At 37.9% G+C, this 18691-nt stretch overlaps 1 protein-coding gene across 1 annotated transcript; it reads right to left on the bottom strand.

The window, feature by feature from the left end:
- Positions 1 to 7: 7 nt before the first annotated feature.
- Positions 8 to 18488, bottom strand: ARG1 (arginase 1). The gene is made up of 8 exons (XM_027848543.1): positions 18341 to 18488; positions 10008 to 10080; positions 7702 to 7876; positions 4896 to 5055; positions 3206 to 3300; positions 2490 to 2594; positions 1967 to 2103; positions 8 to 1645 (listed from the first exon to the last, which is right to left on the bottom strand). Exons 1-8 carry the CDS (start codon positions 18395 to 18397, stop codon positions 1500 to 1502), a joined length of 948 nt encoding a protein of 315 aa, XP_027704344.1. The 5' UTR covers positions 18398 to 18488; the 3' UTR covers positions 8 to 1499.
- Between the last annotated feature and the right edge of the window lie 203 nt (positions 18489 to 18691).

Raw genomic sequence — 18691 nt, 5'->3', positions numbered from 1 at the left:
CCTAAAAAGACATTCTTGTATGTGTTGTATAGGGTCTCAATTTTCCCCAAGGTTATTTTGTATAATAATGATGACTTGTATATACTTATACTTTAAGGATTATAAAGGTTTTTGTTTTGTTTTTTCCGTCATGGCCCTTTAAAGCAGGTAGTATACAAGAATTATTCTCATTTCGAAGGAAACTGACGATCCAATTTGCCCACGGCCATGTAACTGTTAGATAATATTGGAGCCAGAATTTGAATTCAGGTCTCCTGACAACAAGTTCAGAACTCTGCCACCCCATTTTGCCTCTAAAAAAGTAAACAGATTTTTATAGTGAAATCATAAGATTGAATCCCACAGGCTTAGCATCCAGGAGTTTGACCTTTTAGGATACCAAAAATGACCATATTCCCCAAACGTTTGAAGTTCATGTGAAATCATCAAAGTATTTGGTATTTATACTGTAGAATCTGGGCTTTTTTTTTTTTTACTCAAACCTATGTTAAGGAATCTGTTAATCTTTCTTTGGGGAAAAAAAAGATCTTTGGTATTTTTCAGTTGATGATACTTCAAGAGTGATGTTTTGGTGGGAGATGATACTTTATTGTACTCGTGATAAAGTTGATATGATACAATCCTTTACATGTCATAGTCATTGAGTAGAATAAAGACAAAATGAAAATGATAATATGGGAAGAATGTTCTTCCTCAGAGTGTTTACTCTACTTTAAATGGATGTATATTACCAAACATAAATGTTCTCATAAAAGTTCTCTGTCCCCAGTTTTCAAAGATGAAAGTAAATTTTACTTTTCAGTGTCAAAATAAATTTGACCAAGTATTTTTATTAGTAGTCAGACATTTTAAAGAAACTTCATAACAAGGCATTTCCTACACAGACTTAGTGACATAAATTTATTCAGTCAAATATTTCAGAAGGTTAAGATCTCTCATAAAAATAAATCTTCAGCATTACTGGTGGAAGAATGGGAAGGCATAGTAGAGTCTATGCAGCTATTGTTCCTTATAAAAAGAACTAAAAACTCAGATGGATGAACGTGGTCCTTGCTGTTACCTGTTAGTATTAGCTTAAGTTTGGTCTCTAGCTATATTTCATGTACAGGCACACGTGGCAAACAACAGATTAATGCTGTTTGCCTCCTGTTACCAGTTTTCACTATATACATGTTTATGTTGTTAAACCAGCTAACAGCAAATTAATGAATTAGCCTCAAGTTTACATTTCTCTTCCCCAGAGTCACTGTAAGTCTTTCCCCTTGATTACAGCTAAAGGGCAAGCAAAAATACTTTGATTTCACATTAAAGAAGGGATTAGAACTTTAGTTATTTACCTATTAAAATTTGGCAAAAGGCTTTGGGGAAAGTGTAAGCTTAAGCACAATTTTTAGAGTTGCTCATTGTTAGCCAGGCATTGAATATCAATTCTCTTCCCTCCTACTACCGCGCCCCCCCCCCCCCAATTCCTTTTCAGAATTATTGAGACTTATTTACAGTCAGTTGGCACTGTGATTGCCCTCTCGAGCTACTCCAAAGCAGGACAAAGTTAATGCAATAGCAGTATTCACTGTCCGCTTTACTTCTTCTGGTGTTTTCCCAAGGGATGGATTGACTTCCATTATGTCTAATCCCGAGAGGAGCCCTGTAACAATAGGTGGTAAAAATACATTTTATAAGATGTCAAGATTTTAAATTCAATAAAAAGCTGAGGGGACTAACCCAAGGGAGTAAAAACAAGAAAAGGATAGTTTGCCAAGTTTTTGCATACTTCAACAATCTTTATAACAGTATTCTTACAAGTATCATACATAAGATGTTGAATTTTTTTTTAATATACTGACAATTTTAAAGTGGAGAAATATGTTAATACCTTTTCTGTAAGTTAACTTTAACCCCTTTCTCCCCTAGAGGTTTTTATTTGTCTTAAGTTTACATTTTCTATTTTCTCAGATATTGGTCATACCTGTTTTAAAGACTTGTTCTGTAATATAGAGACCTTCTCTGTAAGTCAGACCTCCAGGGACAGGTGTGCCCGTAGCGGGTGTCATCGATGGGTCCAGTCCATCCACATCATAACTCAGATGAATTGGTCTTTTCTTCCTTCAAGTGGAAGAAAAAAAACGTTGAAAGATGTTAACATTGAGTAGATAAGGAACTGTACCTATTAGCCCATTACAGTTCACTACCTTTATCTGAAGTCAAGTTGTTTTCTAATTTCTTTTTAAATTTTTAGGCAATTGGGGTTAAGTGACTTGCCCAGGGTCATACAGCTAGTAAGTGTCAAGGGTTTGGTCTGAGGTCGGATTTGAACTCAGGTCCTCCTGACTCCAGGGCCGGTGCTCTATCCACTACGCCACCTAGCTGCCCCAAAAGTTGTTTTCCTGAGAGGATTTTCTGTATTGATTTCTTGTGTATTTAATAATGGCAGTTCCTGTGTGTAACAACATCATTAATAGTATTTACATTACAAAAAACTGAAGTCTTACCTTCCTATTAAGTAACTTAGTGTTTCTTCCATCACCTTGGCAATTCCAAGCTTATCCACTTCAGTCATTGAAAAAAATTTAATACCCAGATCTTTAAGGATGCGACTGCAAAAAAAAAAGATAATTGATCTAGGTCAATGGAGAAATTCATGATGGGCCCAAGTGGGCTACAGCGTATTACCAATTAAGATTTGTCCTAGAGCACTGGCATTAAATAATCATCAGACATGTTAAAAAATGGGGCCAGTCATTCAGCAAGAGTGAGGGAGAAGCCACTAGCCAGTCTTGGGTTCCACTGTTACTTCAGACAATGAAGGATAGAGGAGAGCAATGCTCGGCATGCTAGGTGGAGTCCTATTTGAAACTTACTGGTCATGGGCCTGTCACATGGAATGGGAAGACTGCACCACTAGAGGGAGCATATACAATAAGATCACAGATTCATCCAAGTATCCCAGAAGCATTTGTTCTCTTAATAGCTGAATAGAAGTAAATCTACATTTTCAAGAAAAATTTTAACAGTTACTTTACATAGAAGGATGGCTTAGGATTGTTTCCACCTTTGCCTGGGTTTTTGTTTTTTGAAGTTCCATGCAATTAAAAACATGAAACATTTATATCCTATGAATTGTTTTATCTGGCTAAATTGGAATTATTAAATTATCAGTAGAGAAAACTATGATAAATAGTAGGACTAAGAAATAAATACACTTAACTGTTCACCAGGATCCACATCTCTCAACCCAATGTATACAATATCCTTAGCTGATAAGCAGGGTGTCACCCAAGAGAATCCTGGAATATCAGGGATCTAAAAAAAAATGATGCTTCTATTTATTTTTATTCTTTCATAATCAAGCATGTTTACTATTATAAGTACAATAGACAGGATGACATTTAGAATGCAAAAAATGCTACATATATGTATGTATGTATGTATGTATGTATGTATGTATAAAAGAAGTGGTCCTAAACAATAGTATGTGAGAAATATCTCTAACTCCTTCATGGACTCTGACTTCAGGAATTCTGTGGCACTAACTATTCTGAATCCCACACACTTTGTCACCCTCATCAAAATTTACACATCCCATCTCCTTCAGGCACCTATTTTCCAATGTGACAACTAGTGGATTGATAAACTAACCCATTCAGTCTTATCATCTAGTCCATATGAATGTCTTACTGCTAAGGGTCCAAAATGTTGCCCCTCTAGGGTGGATTTTAAACTTGGACTTTCTGGGCACAATCCCTTAACCAAAAAAATAATGATTAATAGAATCCAAGCAGTATGGCAGCTATTTTGAAGCAACTGGGTTTTTTGGGGGTCCTTAAAAGCATTTTTTATAGAAAGTCATCTATTCTGCATAGACCTGCCCTGACAATCAGTTGGTTTCATCCATGTTAATCAGATTTATTATTTATTTATTTTTTGTTTTTTTTTTTTGCTAGGCAGTGGGATTAAGTGACTTGCTCAGGGTCACACAGCTAGTAAGTGTCAGGTGTCTGATGCTGGATTTGAACTCAGGTAGATCCTCCTGACTCTATCCACTGCACCACTTAGCTGCCCCATTAATCAGGTGTTTTGCAGATTTGGTCGAACACTTGGTTGCCAGTTTATAAGACTTCACTTCTGGGCATCGAGTATCACTACATTTTCTATCAATGTATTATTAGAAAATACTCAGCCAGCAATAGCCAACCTGTTAAATGAATTAAGACCAGCTTCATGTGAAGTATAAAATTAAATAATAATTGTACCATTAATATTTAAGTAATAGAAGTTTTAATTGGCATTAGCAGCAAAAAATTAAATCTATATGTAATTCCATCTCATAAGTTCCTTGAGAAGGAATAATTCCTCCTAGGAATAACACTTTCCAGAGACTTAACACACAATTGGTCTTAAAGCTACCTTAATATAAATCTACATACATCTAATCCAAGTGGATCATCTGAGACAGATCTCATGGAAAGGGCTGAGCACTTAGGAGGATGCATCTGGATTTGTAAAAATCTCAACCACCTGGATTAAACATTGGGGGCAGGGTGCAGGAAGAGCATTTATTAAGCAACTACTATGTGTAAAGCAATGTACTAAGCACTTCATAAATATTATTTCACTTGATCCCCACACTGGGAAATAGGTGCTATTATCTCCATTTTGCAGATGAGGAAACTGAGGCAGCAGAGATTAATTAACTTGCCCAGAGTTACGTTGCTAATGTGAACTCAGGACCTCCTGATTCTAGGCCCACCATTATGCCACCTGTCTCATTGTAAAAACCATGGTAGTTAAGAGCCCTTCTAAAAAACAAGATGGTACAGGGGAATTAGTTCTCCCTTCCATCTGTCCAAGTTTCTAAAAACTAATTCAGATGACAGAATTCAAACATATTTCTTTACCTGTCCCTTTAGTTCCTTCAAAAGGAAAGACACAGGCTGTCCGTGTAAGTTGCCAGTTGTGGTTGTCAGAGGAGTGTTGATATCACTATGTGCATCTACCCAAATGACGCAGAGATCAGGATGAACTTTGGCATGGCCGAAGATACTTCCAATCGCCAAACTTTGGAAACAGAAAAGTTGTGTAAGTATAGAGATTACACCATCTTTACACAATGTGTGACATGTTTACTTTTTGAAAGACCCCACTAACCTTTCCTTTAAACATCACAATGATGTTCAAAAGCAGTGTCTAGTGGGTCATAGCAACAAATGACACATCAAAAAAAAACAAAACAAAACAGTTATAATAGTGTGGAGCAATGTCATTTACCCATGACACTTGGTGCTAAATAGTAATTATTTATGTTGATGTTGACCCTGAAGTTACTACGTTGTGTGATGGCAGGTTTTGGTTTTTTGTTTTTTTTTAATACTGTCCAAATATAGTATCAGCTAAAATTCAGCAAAATTGAGTTAGGGAAAATGGGTTTGTAAGAATATCAACCATGCAAATAAACTGTTCTGTGAATAAATCTTATTCTCAGGTTAGCTTTTTGCTTATTGTCTAATCCCATCCAACCCTGCTTAATAAATATTATAGTCCCTAATGTGAGTTACCTAAGGGTGAATCTATAGGTGTTATGAGCCTTGAAAACCTAAATAGCTTTTATTAAACTCATACTTTCTACTTCCTTGTAAATGCTAAGTGGTTCAACTTTTTGCAGTGTAAGATGGACAGGTCTGAGTATCCGGAAAGCCCATGTAGCTTGGATGATGACCTCTTGTCCTATTCCACTTGGAAATTCCATGCCTAAATTTTTTATTCTTCCCTTTCAACTCAATGGGTAACCATCGCCATGTTCATATTGTTGGTGTTATCATCTGTCCCTCTGACATAATCAATCTCTCTAACATCTATTCACCTCAATTGTCCTGGGACATCTATATGAATGGAAGAATCAGGAAATATCTTGGACAAAAGTAAGGGATCTAATTAAATACAGAAGACTCAAGTCCACTTCCCTCTTGTTACAATTCAATTATCATTCAGCAACAGAGAGACGGGGTATAATGGTGGAAAAGGCACTGGAGTCTGAAGAGTGGACTTGAATCCCTGTGATTTACTACCTGTATGACCCTTGGGCGAGTCCCTTAACATCTCTGGGTCTCAATATTCTCATCTGTAAAATGAGGAAATTAGACAAGAAAACCCCTAGGACAGCCCACCTGTCCTGTGATGTATGGACATTCAAAAGGAATTTAGAGCAGGATAAAGTGGTCATTTCAAGTCAGATTGGAAGTCAGAGGATCCAGGGTCTCCTTTCAACTCTTTTTATTAACTGACTATGTGAAGTTGGGCAATTCATTCAATTTCTCTGGACTTTAGTCTCCTCATCTGTACAATTATCTGGTTGGTCTAGTAAGTCCCTTCCAGTTCTAAATCCTATGATCCTAAACTGACTGTCACCTCTCCAAGAAAGTTTAGAAGTGCTAGCTTGGGTTTGGCTTTTAGCTTGTTTAATAAACAAGAGATTTGAGAGAGTCTTTTAAAAAATACAAACATTGTAAGATTTTAGGACAATCCTCAGGTTCTCTGACAAATTGGTATTCATATAGTGCTTCAAGTTTTACAAAATACCTTTCTGTAGGTTATCCCATTTTATTCTCACAAGGTATGGTATTATTGCAAGTATTATTAATGCAAATATTGCCATCCCCACTTTACAGATGAGGAAACACTGAGAAAGCTGGATTGACCTATCCAAAGTCATACAACTTACTGTTGTAGCAAAGCTGTGTTTCAAACACTGCAAGTGTTGAAAATAGGGGGAAATGACTGAGAATATTGGAATAAAAAGTTTTCTGCTAACCCTAATGGACATTAAAAAAAAAAAGATAAAAGTATTAACTGGTTAGGGCAGCTACGTAGTGCAGTGGATAAGCTTTGGGCCTGGCTGGAGTCAGGAAGACCTGAACTCAAATCCAATCTGAGACACTTACTAGCAATGTAAACCTGGGCAAGTCACTTAACTTCTCTTTGCCTCAGTTTTCTCAACTGTAAAAGGGAGCTAATAATAGCACCTGTTGTTATGAGGATTAAATGAGATCTTATTTGTAAAGCACTTAGCACAGTATCTGGCACATTGAAGCTCAGTTCAGTCATTTTTCAGTTGTGTCCAACTCTTCACAACCCCATTTGGGGTTTTCTTGGCAAAGATTTCCTTCTCCAGCTCATTTTACAGATGAGGAAACTGAGGCAAACAGGGTTAAGTGACTTGTCCGGGGTCACAGAGCTAGTAAGTATCTTGAGGTCAGATTTGAATTCAGGAAGATGAGTCTTCCTGATTCCAAGCCCAGTGTTCTATCCATTGCACCACCTAGTTGCCCTAGCACATAGTAGGTGCTATATAAATGCTTGTTCCCATCCCTATTCACTTAGTGATTTCTACTCAATATTAACTTCCCAGCTTCTCTTGGCATCATGTTTAGAGCTCAAAAAGCATTTGATGTTGGAGCCAAAATATATGGAGTCAAATTCTGGTTCCAACACCTAAGAGCTATGAGACAATGAGGAAACCACTTCAACCCCTCACTTTTTCTCATCTGAACAATAGGGGAATGATACTGAAACGGCCTACTTCACAGAGTTGTGAGGGCGACACTTTAAAAACCTTCAAGAGCTACCCACACGTGATGTTGTTTCTTAGAATAGTAGAGTCACAACTATTTAAGTCTGTGGGACTTGGTGACAATTATAAATTGAGACCTGTGATCCCCGCCAAGTAGCAAGCTGGTTCTCCCATCCTTCTTCACTTCTGCTACCACTTCCGCTAGCTGCTCATTAGCTTTGCCCACAGCCCTTGGATTCTTCACAATTTGAAAGGGGGTATCGTTTGGCACATCAGCAAAGGACAAGTTCCCATAATCTTTCACGTCACACTCTGCAATGGAAACAAACAAACAAAAATGCAGGTTACCCTCAACAACTCTAGACCTATACTCCTTAAAATGTACTGCATAAGGCTACTGCACTGGGTTTTTTTTTTTCTGAAACAATAATACCTGGTCCACTTTTGTTATGCTATAAGGAAATATTACTCCCCCAACCCCTATAGATTGTTATTATTTTTAATCTGTGTCCATGCTCACTCTAAATATGTATGCTTTACAGAGCTAAAGTCTTGGTCTGATTCCTCATTATGGCATCTTGAAGAATAAGTCACTAGAGTACAAGATCTGACAGGTACTCAGTCCAGGAGAGACTTTTGAGTATGGGCCCAAAGATCCAGTACAAGATCACTTCTTTCAATGATCAAAGACAATGGGAAGGGAAGAGAACAGGCATTTAAATAGTATCTACCATGTGCCAGAAACTGTACAAATATCACCTCATTTGATCTTTGCAACAACCCTGTGAGGTAGGTGCCTTTGCTGTCCTCATTTGATAGTTGAGGAAACTGAGACAAGCAGAGATTAAGTAACTTGCCCAGGGTCACATAGTAAATATCTCAGGTGGCATTTGAATTTAGGTCTTCCTGACACCGAGTTCAGTGCTTTATCCTCTGCAACCCCTAGTTGCTTAGTACAAAATATCAGAACAAGATGACTTTCATCTCTGGCTAAATCTGAGTTGCTCTTTCCTCAGAAAGTTGGTGTCCAGGGATTAGTTTTTCTTCTTGTTTTGTTTTGTTTTGTTGTGGGGGGGGGGGGCGTGCAGAGGGGAGGGAGAATGGCCACAACAATTCATAAAATTATTATGTGGAAGAGCTGTTTCAATAAAGTACCCCGATTGATTAAACCGTAGAAATTTTGGTGTTATAAAGAAGTTCATAGCATAGACTAAATTAAGACCACAACTCAAACAACCCCAAGACTTGTTTCTTTGAAGGAGTAATTTGAAGTAAAAACTATATTAGGTACTTCACTTGGCTTGTCCACATTACTGAGGCCCAAGCATGAGGATAGACTTGGCCATTCTACCTAGACTTTAGATTCTAGAGAGTGGTACCACGAAATAAAAGCTCTGTTTCTGGTAAGTACTGTGGCCTAGGGGGCATGATTGACACAAGTAGACTGTAGCATATTAACGATGAAGAATTGCTGAGGAGAAGTGTCATAAAACATAACATCAGAGTTATATGTATAACTAGAGGGGGGAAAAGGGGCTAATCATGTAGTGAGAGTGAGGGGTGGCTGCATGGAAAGCTTGCATTATATCACCCTGGGCAGGTCATATAGGTTCTTATATAACCTCAAGAGTTCTACAGTGTAACATGTTAGCTCTTTATAGGATACAGCAAAGTGTCTAGATTTATAAACCCCTATTAGTGCCATTAAAAAAAAATTGTTCTTTAGGAGGAAGTTTAGCATAAGACTAGTATTGTCCTTAGACCTGATTCTCTCAGATCTAGGTGAAAAATACATCTACCCCCAATCTTCAGCCTGGATTCTATCCCAAACAGGTGAGCTTATGGGGCAGGTAGGTGGCGCAGTGGATACAGCACCAGCCTTGGAGTCGAGAAGACCTGAGTTCAAATCTGGCCTCAGACCCTTACTTAGGTGTGTGACTCTGGGCAAGTTACTTAACCCTGTTGGCCTTAAATTTCTTCATCGTAAAATGAGCTGGAGAAGGAAATGGCAAACCACTCTAGTATTTTTATTAAGAAAACCCTAAATGGTGTAGCAAAGAGTTGGACACCACTGAAACAACTAAACAATAACAACAAAAGGTGGGTTTATACAGAAAGAGCATCAGATAATGTCCTGACCACTGCTAATCTTTTATCTCAACCCATGTTGAGATAAACGGTCATTTTCAGGGATCCATCTCCTGATCATGGGCTTCACCCCGGATGATCCATTCATTCAGCACATGCTTATTGAATACTTCTGTCTTCTACCCAGTTCATACTTCTTTTTCAAGTTGTGCACAGTCTCTCAGGCTCTATGCCCTTCAACTGGAAGGGAGAAAATGTCAGATCTACCCCGAGTCATCGTGCGTTGACATGAACTTGTTTACCCTTCACAGGGGAGAGTAAATCAGAATGATCTCAGTCTTGTGATGGCAGTTACCTTGTTCTTTAAGTTTTTCAGCTAGGCCAGCCTTTCTCAGTGCTGCAGGGCCTTCTTCCACCCCTCCTCGTGGCTGAGGATTTAAAAAAAAAAAAGAATTTATTCAGATGCTAATCATTTTTATATATCAGTCTGAAAAGAAATAGATGTCACCTGTTGCATATGAACTTTTTGAAATACTTGAATAGAAAGGGCTATGTAGATTCTGGTTATTATTGCTTGTGCATATAGGTTTGCATGTTGTCTCCCTCAATTAGATTGTGAACTCCTTGAGGCTAGGGATTGTTTTTGCCTTTCTTTGTATCCCCGGTATTTAGCACAAAGTCTGACACATAGTAGGAGCTTCCTTTAATAAGTACATGTTGACATGACTTGACTTGACCAACATAGGATTACAAAGGATCCTTTTATTTTCTGTACTGCTTAATGTTAGCCCTATTTTGAAATCTCAAGATTTCTCTCTATACTCACTAATCATGAGAATATGACCAGAACAGGCATTCTTACCTTTACATAGGAAGGAGAGGGACCTTTTTTTTTTCACTATATAAGATTCATTTTTTGGAGAGTGAATAGTGAAAAAATTTCTCTGAAGATTTTATGTGGATACATAAATACAACTCAGTAGGTAATTAGCTGAAGCCCAAATAGGTGTTGACTGGGAAAAAATGGCATTTTGAACAGTATACTAAGGTGTTGGAGGTGATTCAAGAAATTTCATAGAAATTATACTGTTCTGTAGGAATTCCTTCTAGCTGTCAAAGTAAATAAAAGAAAGTCATGAAAGGTAACAAACTGATGTGTTTGATCATAAGCACACTGGGTTACTTTCTCAACTATTCTTTTGTGCTTTGGGATGCTAACAAATGGCACCAGAGCAAAGCTATTTTGTCCACAAGGGGGCCCTCTTTTCCTGCCCTGAGATGCAGAACCGAAGTGTGTGTTTCTTGGACCCATGAGGTAATCAGTTTCTCCTTTCCACACTTATATGTGATATAAGTCCAGATTTGAGGCCCAGGAGAATTCTAGCTTCTTATTCCTCAAAACTTGTGGAAGGTACTGCTACTAGATTTCTCTCTAGATCAAGGGTCCTTAACCTTTTTTTTTTTTTTTTTTTGAGTTAGGCAATGGAGTTAAGTGACCTGCCCAGGGTCACACAGTTAGTGTTATATGTCTGAGGCTGGATTTGAACTCACATCCTCCTGAATCCAGGGCCGGCGCTCTATCCACTACCCCACCTAGCTGCCCTGGTCTTTAACCTTTTGCCATGGACTCTTTGTTGGTCTGATAAGACCTATGGACTCCTCTAATGTTTTACCTTTCAGAAAAGTAAACTCCACCTGTAGCTTTCCCCTGACTGATTACAGGAGCTTTTTATCCTCTGATTTAAAATACATACGATAAAACACATAGGCTTACAAAGGATCCAACTGGATTGAAATGCAGTTGTCAAAATATTTAAGCAAGTTCAAGGACTCTATTTAAGAAGCTCTATTTTATATCTTGGGCTTCTTAAGACCTCTGAGGCTATGCTACTGAGCAGTCTACTGTTAGTGGCTTTGCTTATACAAAACCATCTGCCTTAACTATAGTGATCAACCAGATCATCCAACCAGCAATTACTGAGCATTTCTTATGCACCAGACACTGTATTAGGCACTGGGGGTATAAAGACAAAGGCTAAAATTTCCCCTGCCCTCAAGGAGTTTAGTTATGAAATGTGTCAAAAATAACAGTCAATTAGCAGGCCAGTCCTCCTCTGTGGTAATTTAGATTTACCCTTAATGAATCATTTCAACAGGAAAACTCTCATCCCCTAAACAAACCACACTAGTTTAATTGCAGTTGGCAACTTATAGTCATAAATCCAAACTCGCCCTGCCCCCAACACACACACCCCGTCTTCCCAGCTCCCTTCTTTGATTATTTTTTTTTCCTGTTTACTGTTTCTGTCCAGTACAATGCAGAGATCTTGAAGGCAGAAACTGTTTCCTACTTGTCTTGGTAATTCCCGCATTCAGTCTTGCACATAACAGATACTTAATAAAAGTTTGCTAAATTGAATCTAATAATTTTGCCTCCCTTTCTACTTCCTACTGCTCTCCTCTTTCTTTCCATCAAGTGTCAATCTTCACTCTTTTCTCCCTTAGCCAATGATTGTGAGAGGAGCAGAAAAGCAATTAAAGTGGAAAATTTCTTTCTCTTCTTCTACCATCTCACATGAATAAAGCCTGAAAAAAAGAAAGGGAGAAAGGAGAGGAAGAAAGCTGATGCCAATGGCAGGAAAAGAAGCTGATTTCCTTTAAATTATTGTGGTCATGTGTAATCTATTCTTTAGCTTCTGCTTCCTTTCCCTTGCATCAGTTGATATGTCTTCTCAAGCTTCTCTGAATTCTTGATACTTGTCATTTCTTGTGGCAAGGTAATATTCCATTTCACTCAAATACCTCAGCGGTTCATATACTGTATACCTCTTTATTACAAGGAAGGGTTCTCTGAGGAGCAGGAGAAGTCATTAGGAAACGACAGCTGTGTTGAAGTTTTTTTAAGCATCAAACTTTTTTTATTTGATACCTATGGCATACCAAGAAACAAAAACCCAACCAAAAAAACAAAAACAAGAAAAGCAATTTATCTAACTGTTCCTACTGCCTTCTCACCCACTACTTTCTCCTCAGCCTCTCAAATCACTCAAAGGATCATCTCAATAAAGCTTTCCTTTTACCACCAACTACATTCAGTATAACAGTGAAGGGATTTGAGGGAAGCACTTTGCTTTCCTCATCCCTTGTCTCTCTCTAATAGTGGAGCAAACTACTTTCCATATATTGAATAAAGTCAAGGTGTTGTTGTTATTGTTGTTCAGTTGTTTCAGTCATGTCTGACTCTTCATGACCCGTTTGGGGTTTTCTTGCCAAAAATAACAGAATGGTTTGTCATTTCCTTCTCCAGATCATTTTACAGATGAGGAAACTGAGGCAAATAGGGTTAAGTGACTTGCCCAGTGTCACACAGCTAATACATACCTGAAGCTAACATTTGAACTCAGGAAGATGAATCTTCCTGACTCCAGGCACAGCCCTCTATCCGCAGTACCACCTAGTTGCCCAGACTGGAGAAATACTATAGTAACATTTCCCACACCATGCCCTTCGTTGGCTCTGGGGAAAAAAAGCTGTTAGGTGAAACAATGTTACAGGGGCAATGAGTTCTTTAAGAATAGTGTCACAATTGGGCAACTGATCTAACAATTTTTTTTTTTAACAAGCAGGGTTTGTGGATTTTAAGACAAGGTTTATCTTATAACATGTTAATAGGGTTATAAAACAGCATGGGTTAGGGCAACATTTTGTGGGGTGTGCCTTGCAATAAAAGATAAGAAACTTTAAAAAATCACGTATCTTAATTTTGTCTTAAACGGATCTCAATGCTGCATATATTCACTAAGCCCGTGCTATGAGCCAAGGTCCTATGTTTGGTGATTGGACCCACTGGTGCAGGAGATGAAAAGACAGACTCTAATCTTGAGGTGTTTGCACACTACTATGAGGCCAAAAACATGTACAAAGGTAAGTAAACTTCCGGTAATTTAAGGACAGGGAGAAAATTGAGAACGGGACAGGTTTCCAGTGAGTAGATTATGGAGTGACATCTCAACCATGCTTGGAAAAGGAACAGCAGGATATAAACTTGTTCTGAGTTCCAAAAGCAGAAATCCCAAAGCTTAAAAGGCAACTCTAGACTTAAGTTTTTTAAACAGCAAAACTACCACCTACATTTTCCTTGGCGAGAGACGAGCAACATTCTTCCAATTGAGTTTATGTTCACTTCAAGAAAGCTGTATACATCCACTATCAGTTGATTGAATGTGTACCCCTGCTTGTTCACTGGAGAGAAAGGTACTGCTTTGTTCATAATAGTGCATCTTTCTCCCTCTCTTTCCCACCTGACCCTGCCAAACCCTATTCCACTATTGGGTAGAGGTCAAACAGACAAGTTAATCAATAGCTGTGTATTTTGTTGGCTAATGGTGTGGAGGTGAATAAGGCCAATCTCAAGTGCTGACAATGGCCCTTTGGCCTCCTCCTACTCTGTCCAGAGCATCACACTGCCAAATCAGAACTAGGTGCTCAGACCTTCTCCCATCAAGCTCACTGCTGGGTAATGATAACACTGATTTAATGGAAGGTAAACTTTTAGCACCATTCCCATATCTGGTGTGTACGCAGCAGGGGAATGAGCTCACACAGTAACATGCAAGAGGCTTGAGACGCAAGAAGAAACAAACTCATATTGTAGGAACTGAGCTAGGAACAGCAATTACTCATTTTCTTTCTGACAATCAGCATTAAGACAAGCTCCTGCAAAACCAGGTTGGCCCTGATTGTCATCCCAACTTGTTTCACCAGTAGTCATATAAACAAGATCTCATTCTTTTTTGTTTTAGTCCTATTATGCATAAAATAGAGTGTAGTGCTGGTTTTACATAATAACATGAGGTTATTTGGCTCAAATGTGGTGTGATAGGAGTGCTGGCTTTGAAGTCAAAGGAACTTGTTCAAATCACTCCTTTTTCTATGTAATTACCTATGAGACCTTGGGCAAGTCATTTTACTCTAATGGTGCCTCAGTTACTTTAACCATCTAATGCAGGAAGGGATGTACTAGATGATTTTTAAAGTCTCTTCTAGCTCTAAATTCTATAAATCGTTTTATCCTCTCCCTGCTAAACTGTGAATACCTCCCTCATATTCTAGTTCAGAAATACTGTAAGGATTTAATCACAAATATAGCTAAATATTTATATAACACTTTAAAGTTTGCAAAGCACTTGCCTTTGAATGCCACCTCCAAAAAAAAAAAAACAACTCTGATATAAAAATAACACAGGTGTCATTGTCCTCACATTAAAAATGAGGAAACTGAAACTCAGAGATGTTAAGTGATTTATTTGCCAGTGCTTACCAGGCTTGTAAGCATAAGAAGTAGAATTCAAACCCAAATTTGCCTGACCCTGAGCCCAAGTTACTCGTAGATTGTCAGAGAGCAGAGAGAACTCTGAGCAACACGTCTTTGGATCCTGTCACTGAGCATGCAGTAATAAGAACAACTGACCTTCCTGCATCAATTTAAGGCTTTCAAGATCTACAAAAGAAGATCCACTTATCTCACTTTCTCTTTTCTTGGCTCCTCCTTTTTAAGATAAGACACCCGCCCCACCCACCCTTGATACCCTAACTGCTTAGCACTGGTTCAAAGAAGTTGCTTAGGATGGGGAGGGTTAGGGCTTGCTCTATTAATCAGAAACTGAAGCTGGGCCAGGGATAGAAAGGACAAATTCCAAGGATGCTACAAGTCACTCCCAGGATTAGGGTTGGGGAAAAAAAAAATGCAGAACTCGTAGAACTTGCTTGAATGCACCCACAAGCATTTCAGCTATGAAGACACCACAAGTCTGTCCATTTGCTTAATTTATTTTGTATAAAAACGGATAAGAGATTCCAATATACATTTAACGATGCTGCCAAAATGGCACAACCTAGATAAAAGAATAGGGTAATTGATTCTCTCCTTAAATTGTTATTATTTTATTTAATAGTCCGTTTACCAAGAAGTCTTTTCAGGAAAGAAAACTATTGTCAACTTTTGTCAACTGCAAAGTTCTATATAAAGATGCATACTTCTCTCCCCAGGACTAGATCACATGAACTCAAATAAGTTAATATTTCTTTTCAAGGAAAATGAAAGCTACTCTGTCACAACTTCAACTTCCTTCCTGAAATGTTTTTTCATCTCTCATTATTAGAACCAATCTACATGGTTTAGACTTCTAATTTGGCAAGAATCACATTTACTTGCTAAAATACGGCATGTGATTTTTTTCTTATTTAATTTTTTTTCAAATTTCAAAGATTATCAATCCCATTTACACCTCTTTGGTCTTTCCCTCTTGGATCCATTTGTATTAGAGGTTTTTTCCACCCTCCCCAACCAATTTGCTGACATCTTCATTGGATAAATCTACTTTTTGCTAGGTTGGGCGCAGCCCCCAGAGCATAGGAGAAAAATCGGCCAGGCCCATCATCTATATGTTAGTATTAGTGCTAATCTGCACTAGCAGATCTGAAAATTAGTCAAATTCCTGTTAATTAGTTGATTGGGAAGTCAAAGCACTGTGGTAGATTTATGACAGCATGCCCACCCAGGGAAGCCAAAGTTGGCTTATTTAATAGAACTAAATCTTTCATACAAACTGTTCCATGAAACAGAATTATGTTTTGTGTTTTCATTGGAACAGTCTATTTTTACTACTTTTCCTAATATGGTACGGTGGAAGGAGAACTACATGTAGAGTCAGAGTACCTGGGTTTGGGTCCTGACTCTGCTAAGGCCAAGAGCAAATATTTCTACCCCCACCAAACACCCCAGGCTCTAGTTACTTTATCTTTAACATGAAGAAACTAGAAAGCTGCTAAGGTTCCCTATAGTTCTAAATATATGATCTCAAGAAACCCTCTTGGTTCTGCAAAACATTCCCTTTTTCTCCTTTGTCAGTCTCCCTAACCTTTGAAAAAAGAATTATAGGGGTATTTGAAAAAAATAGAAATAATTTTGACTGTCCATCATGACACTCCTTTAGCAGGAGCTATTGCTTTCTGCACTTTATAATCTTTGCCGATGTTAAGCTTGACCATGAAAAATGCAAGTTATGATTGAGAAATCAAAACTAAAAAAAAAAAGTCCCTGATAACAAGAAAAACCAATCAAGCCATGGGAAAGGGAATGAAGAACCCCTAAAAGTAATGTCTTTTTAAAAAATTATTATTAATATCTTTTAGTTTTATGTTACCTTAGTTTCTGAATATTTCTCTTCCTTCCCTTCTCTCTCTCTTGAAAGCCATTCCTTATCTAAATATTTTTTAAAAGAAAGAAGGAAAAAAGGATGGAAGAGGAGGAAGGAGAGAGAATGAAAGAAAAAAGAAAAGAAGGAAAGAAAGAAAGGAGAAAAACAGAAAGAAAGAAGACAAAGCAGGTCAGCAGAACTAATCAACACATCAAGAGAGTTGAATAGTAAATATTCAAAAAAAAAAAAAAATTCCACACCCATGACCCCCCACCCTTGCAAAGAAGGGAGAATGGGAGGTGCATCTCCTCTTCCTGGCCATTAATATCTTTTAAGAGAAAGCATCACATAAAAGTTTCTTTGTTATTTGCTCTTTCTTTGTTCATTCTCAGTTTTTCCTATCTTTTTCCCATTTGAATTAGTGACCTAATATCTGGGTGAAGTGCAGGTAACAACTGACTGTAGGTTTGTCTATATAACACTATCCACCTGAGCTGAGATAGTGTTTTCAAAAATTCACACAGCAGCGTGTTCTTCTTACCTTGTTGATAGATTACAAAGTGGGAGGCACTGAAGTTCCCTGGTGGATGGGGGATGGGGGAAGGGAAGATAGTCCATGTAAGGTGTCTTGTCCTAATAGGTGCTTAAATAATAAATGGATGCACCACAATGTAAGCCTTAAAGTACAATATGTAAATATTATTATTATTAAAACAAAATGGAAAGGGGACAAGTTAATTAACCTCTCTGTGTCTCAGTTTTCTCATCCATAAAATCAGGAAGTTGACCCTGATGGCTTTTAAAGTACCTTCCAGTTCTATATCTATGATGCAATTATCAAAAGGCATTAGAATGGAGCTCCCAATGACCAACCTGGAACATTATGTTACCATTGGTGTTTTCTGAAAAGAAATTCTATTATTTGATAAAAGATTCCATCTACATGACAAGCGGTCTGAGAGTTAACAATTCTCATTGAAGTCCAATGTCAAAGATGAATCATTTAAATTTGAAAAAATGCACTATGTACAAAGCAATCGCTCTAAAATTATGCAAATTAAGAGTCTAAAGGATGACTTAATTTATGAGTTTTTCTAGACATTGATTAAATGACTAAAGCCAACATTTTCTAAAACTTAAAAAAAAATCCACTTTAGTATGGAGAATTAATGTGCTAAGATTTCATTCCAACTGAATTGAAATTACGTATTTTCCATTTTTAAATACCTGATGACTAAAAAGAGAGTGGTTCAAATATAAATAACTTTGGCAAAGATCAAAAGCAGCTGAGTAAGTTGGGCTGTGACCCAACTCCAACAACGTTCCACAGAATTATGTGACTTTTTGATAATAACTCTGCAGGTATCCATAGCCAAAGACCATCAAAAGCATCAGACATCAATTTTAAAGGTTAAAAAACCTTCAACAACATCCATACTGTAGCTCTACATTTAAAAGAATGAGAATGAGAAATGGGCTATTTATTCACCTGTCCTTTTGAGAAAGGAGCTCCGATGATCCCAACTGACTTTGCCTTGGAACTCATTTTGTCCTGATCCTCCTGTTGTCTATCTGTATTCCAAAGGGACAGACAGGTAGTTCTCCCCGTGCCAGCTGCAGCTCTGAGTGACAGAGGGCACTTTAGGCTCCATTTATAATAGGGTTGAGGCTGTTTACCTTTATGTTGATGAGAAAGAAACTCTCTCCGCCTCCGGAACAGAAGGATTTCACTTGTGTCAACAAAATTCCCCAATCCCAGCTAGTTGTCCTTGAGCTCACCATAGAGTGGAATGAACATAACTGCAGGAATCTAACTAATTTAAATCATCCTAATGCATTT

This window comes from Vombatus ursinus, unplaced genomic scaffold (assembly GCF_900497805.2).
Source record: "Vombatus ursinus unplaced genomic scaffold, bare-nosed wombat genome assembly UNPS02006779.1, whole genome shotgun sequence".
Lineage (NCBI taxonomy): Eukaryota > Metazoa > Chordata > Mammalia > Diprotodontia > Vombatidae > Vombatus > Vombatus ursinus.
Note: the sequence above shows the minus strand (reverse complement) of the source record. Positions and strands in the feature narration are given on the sequence as shown.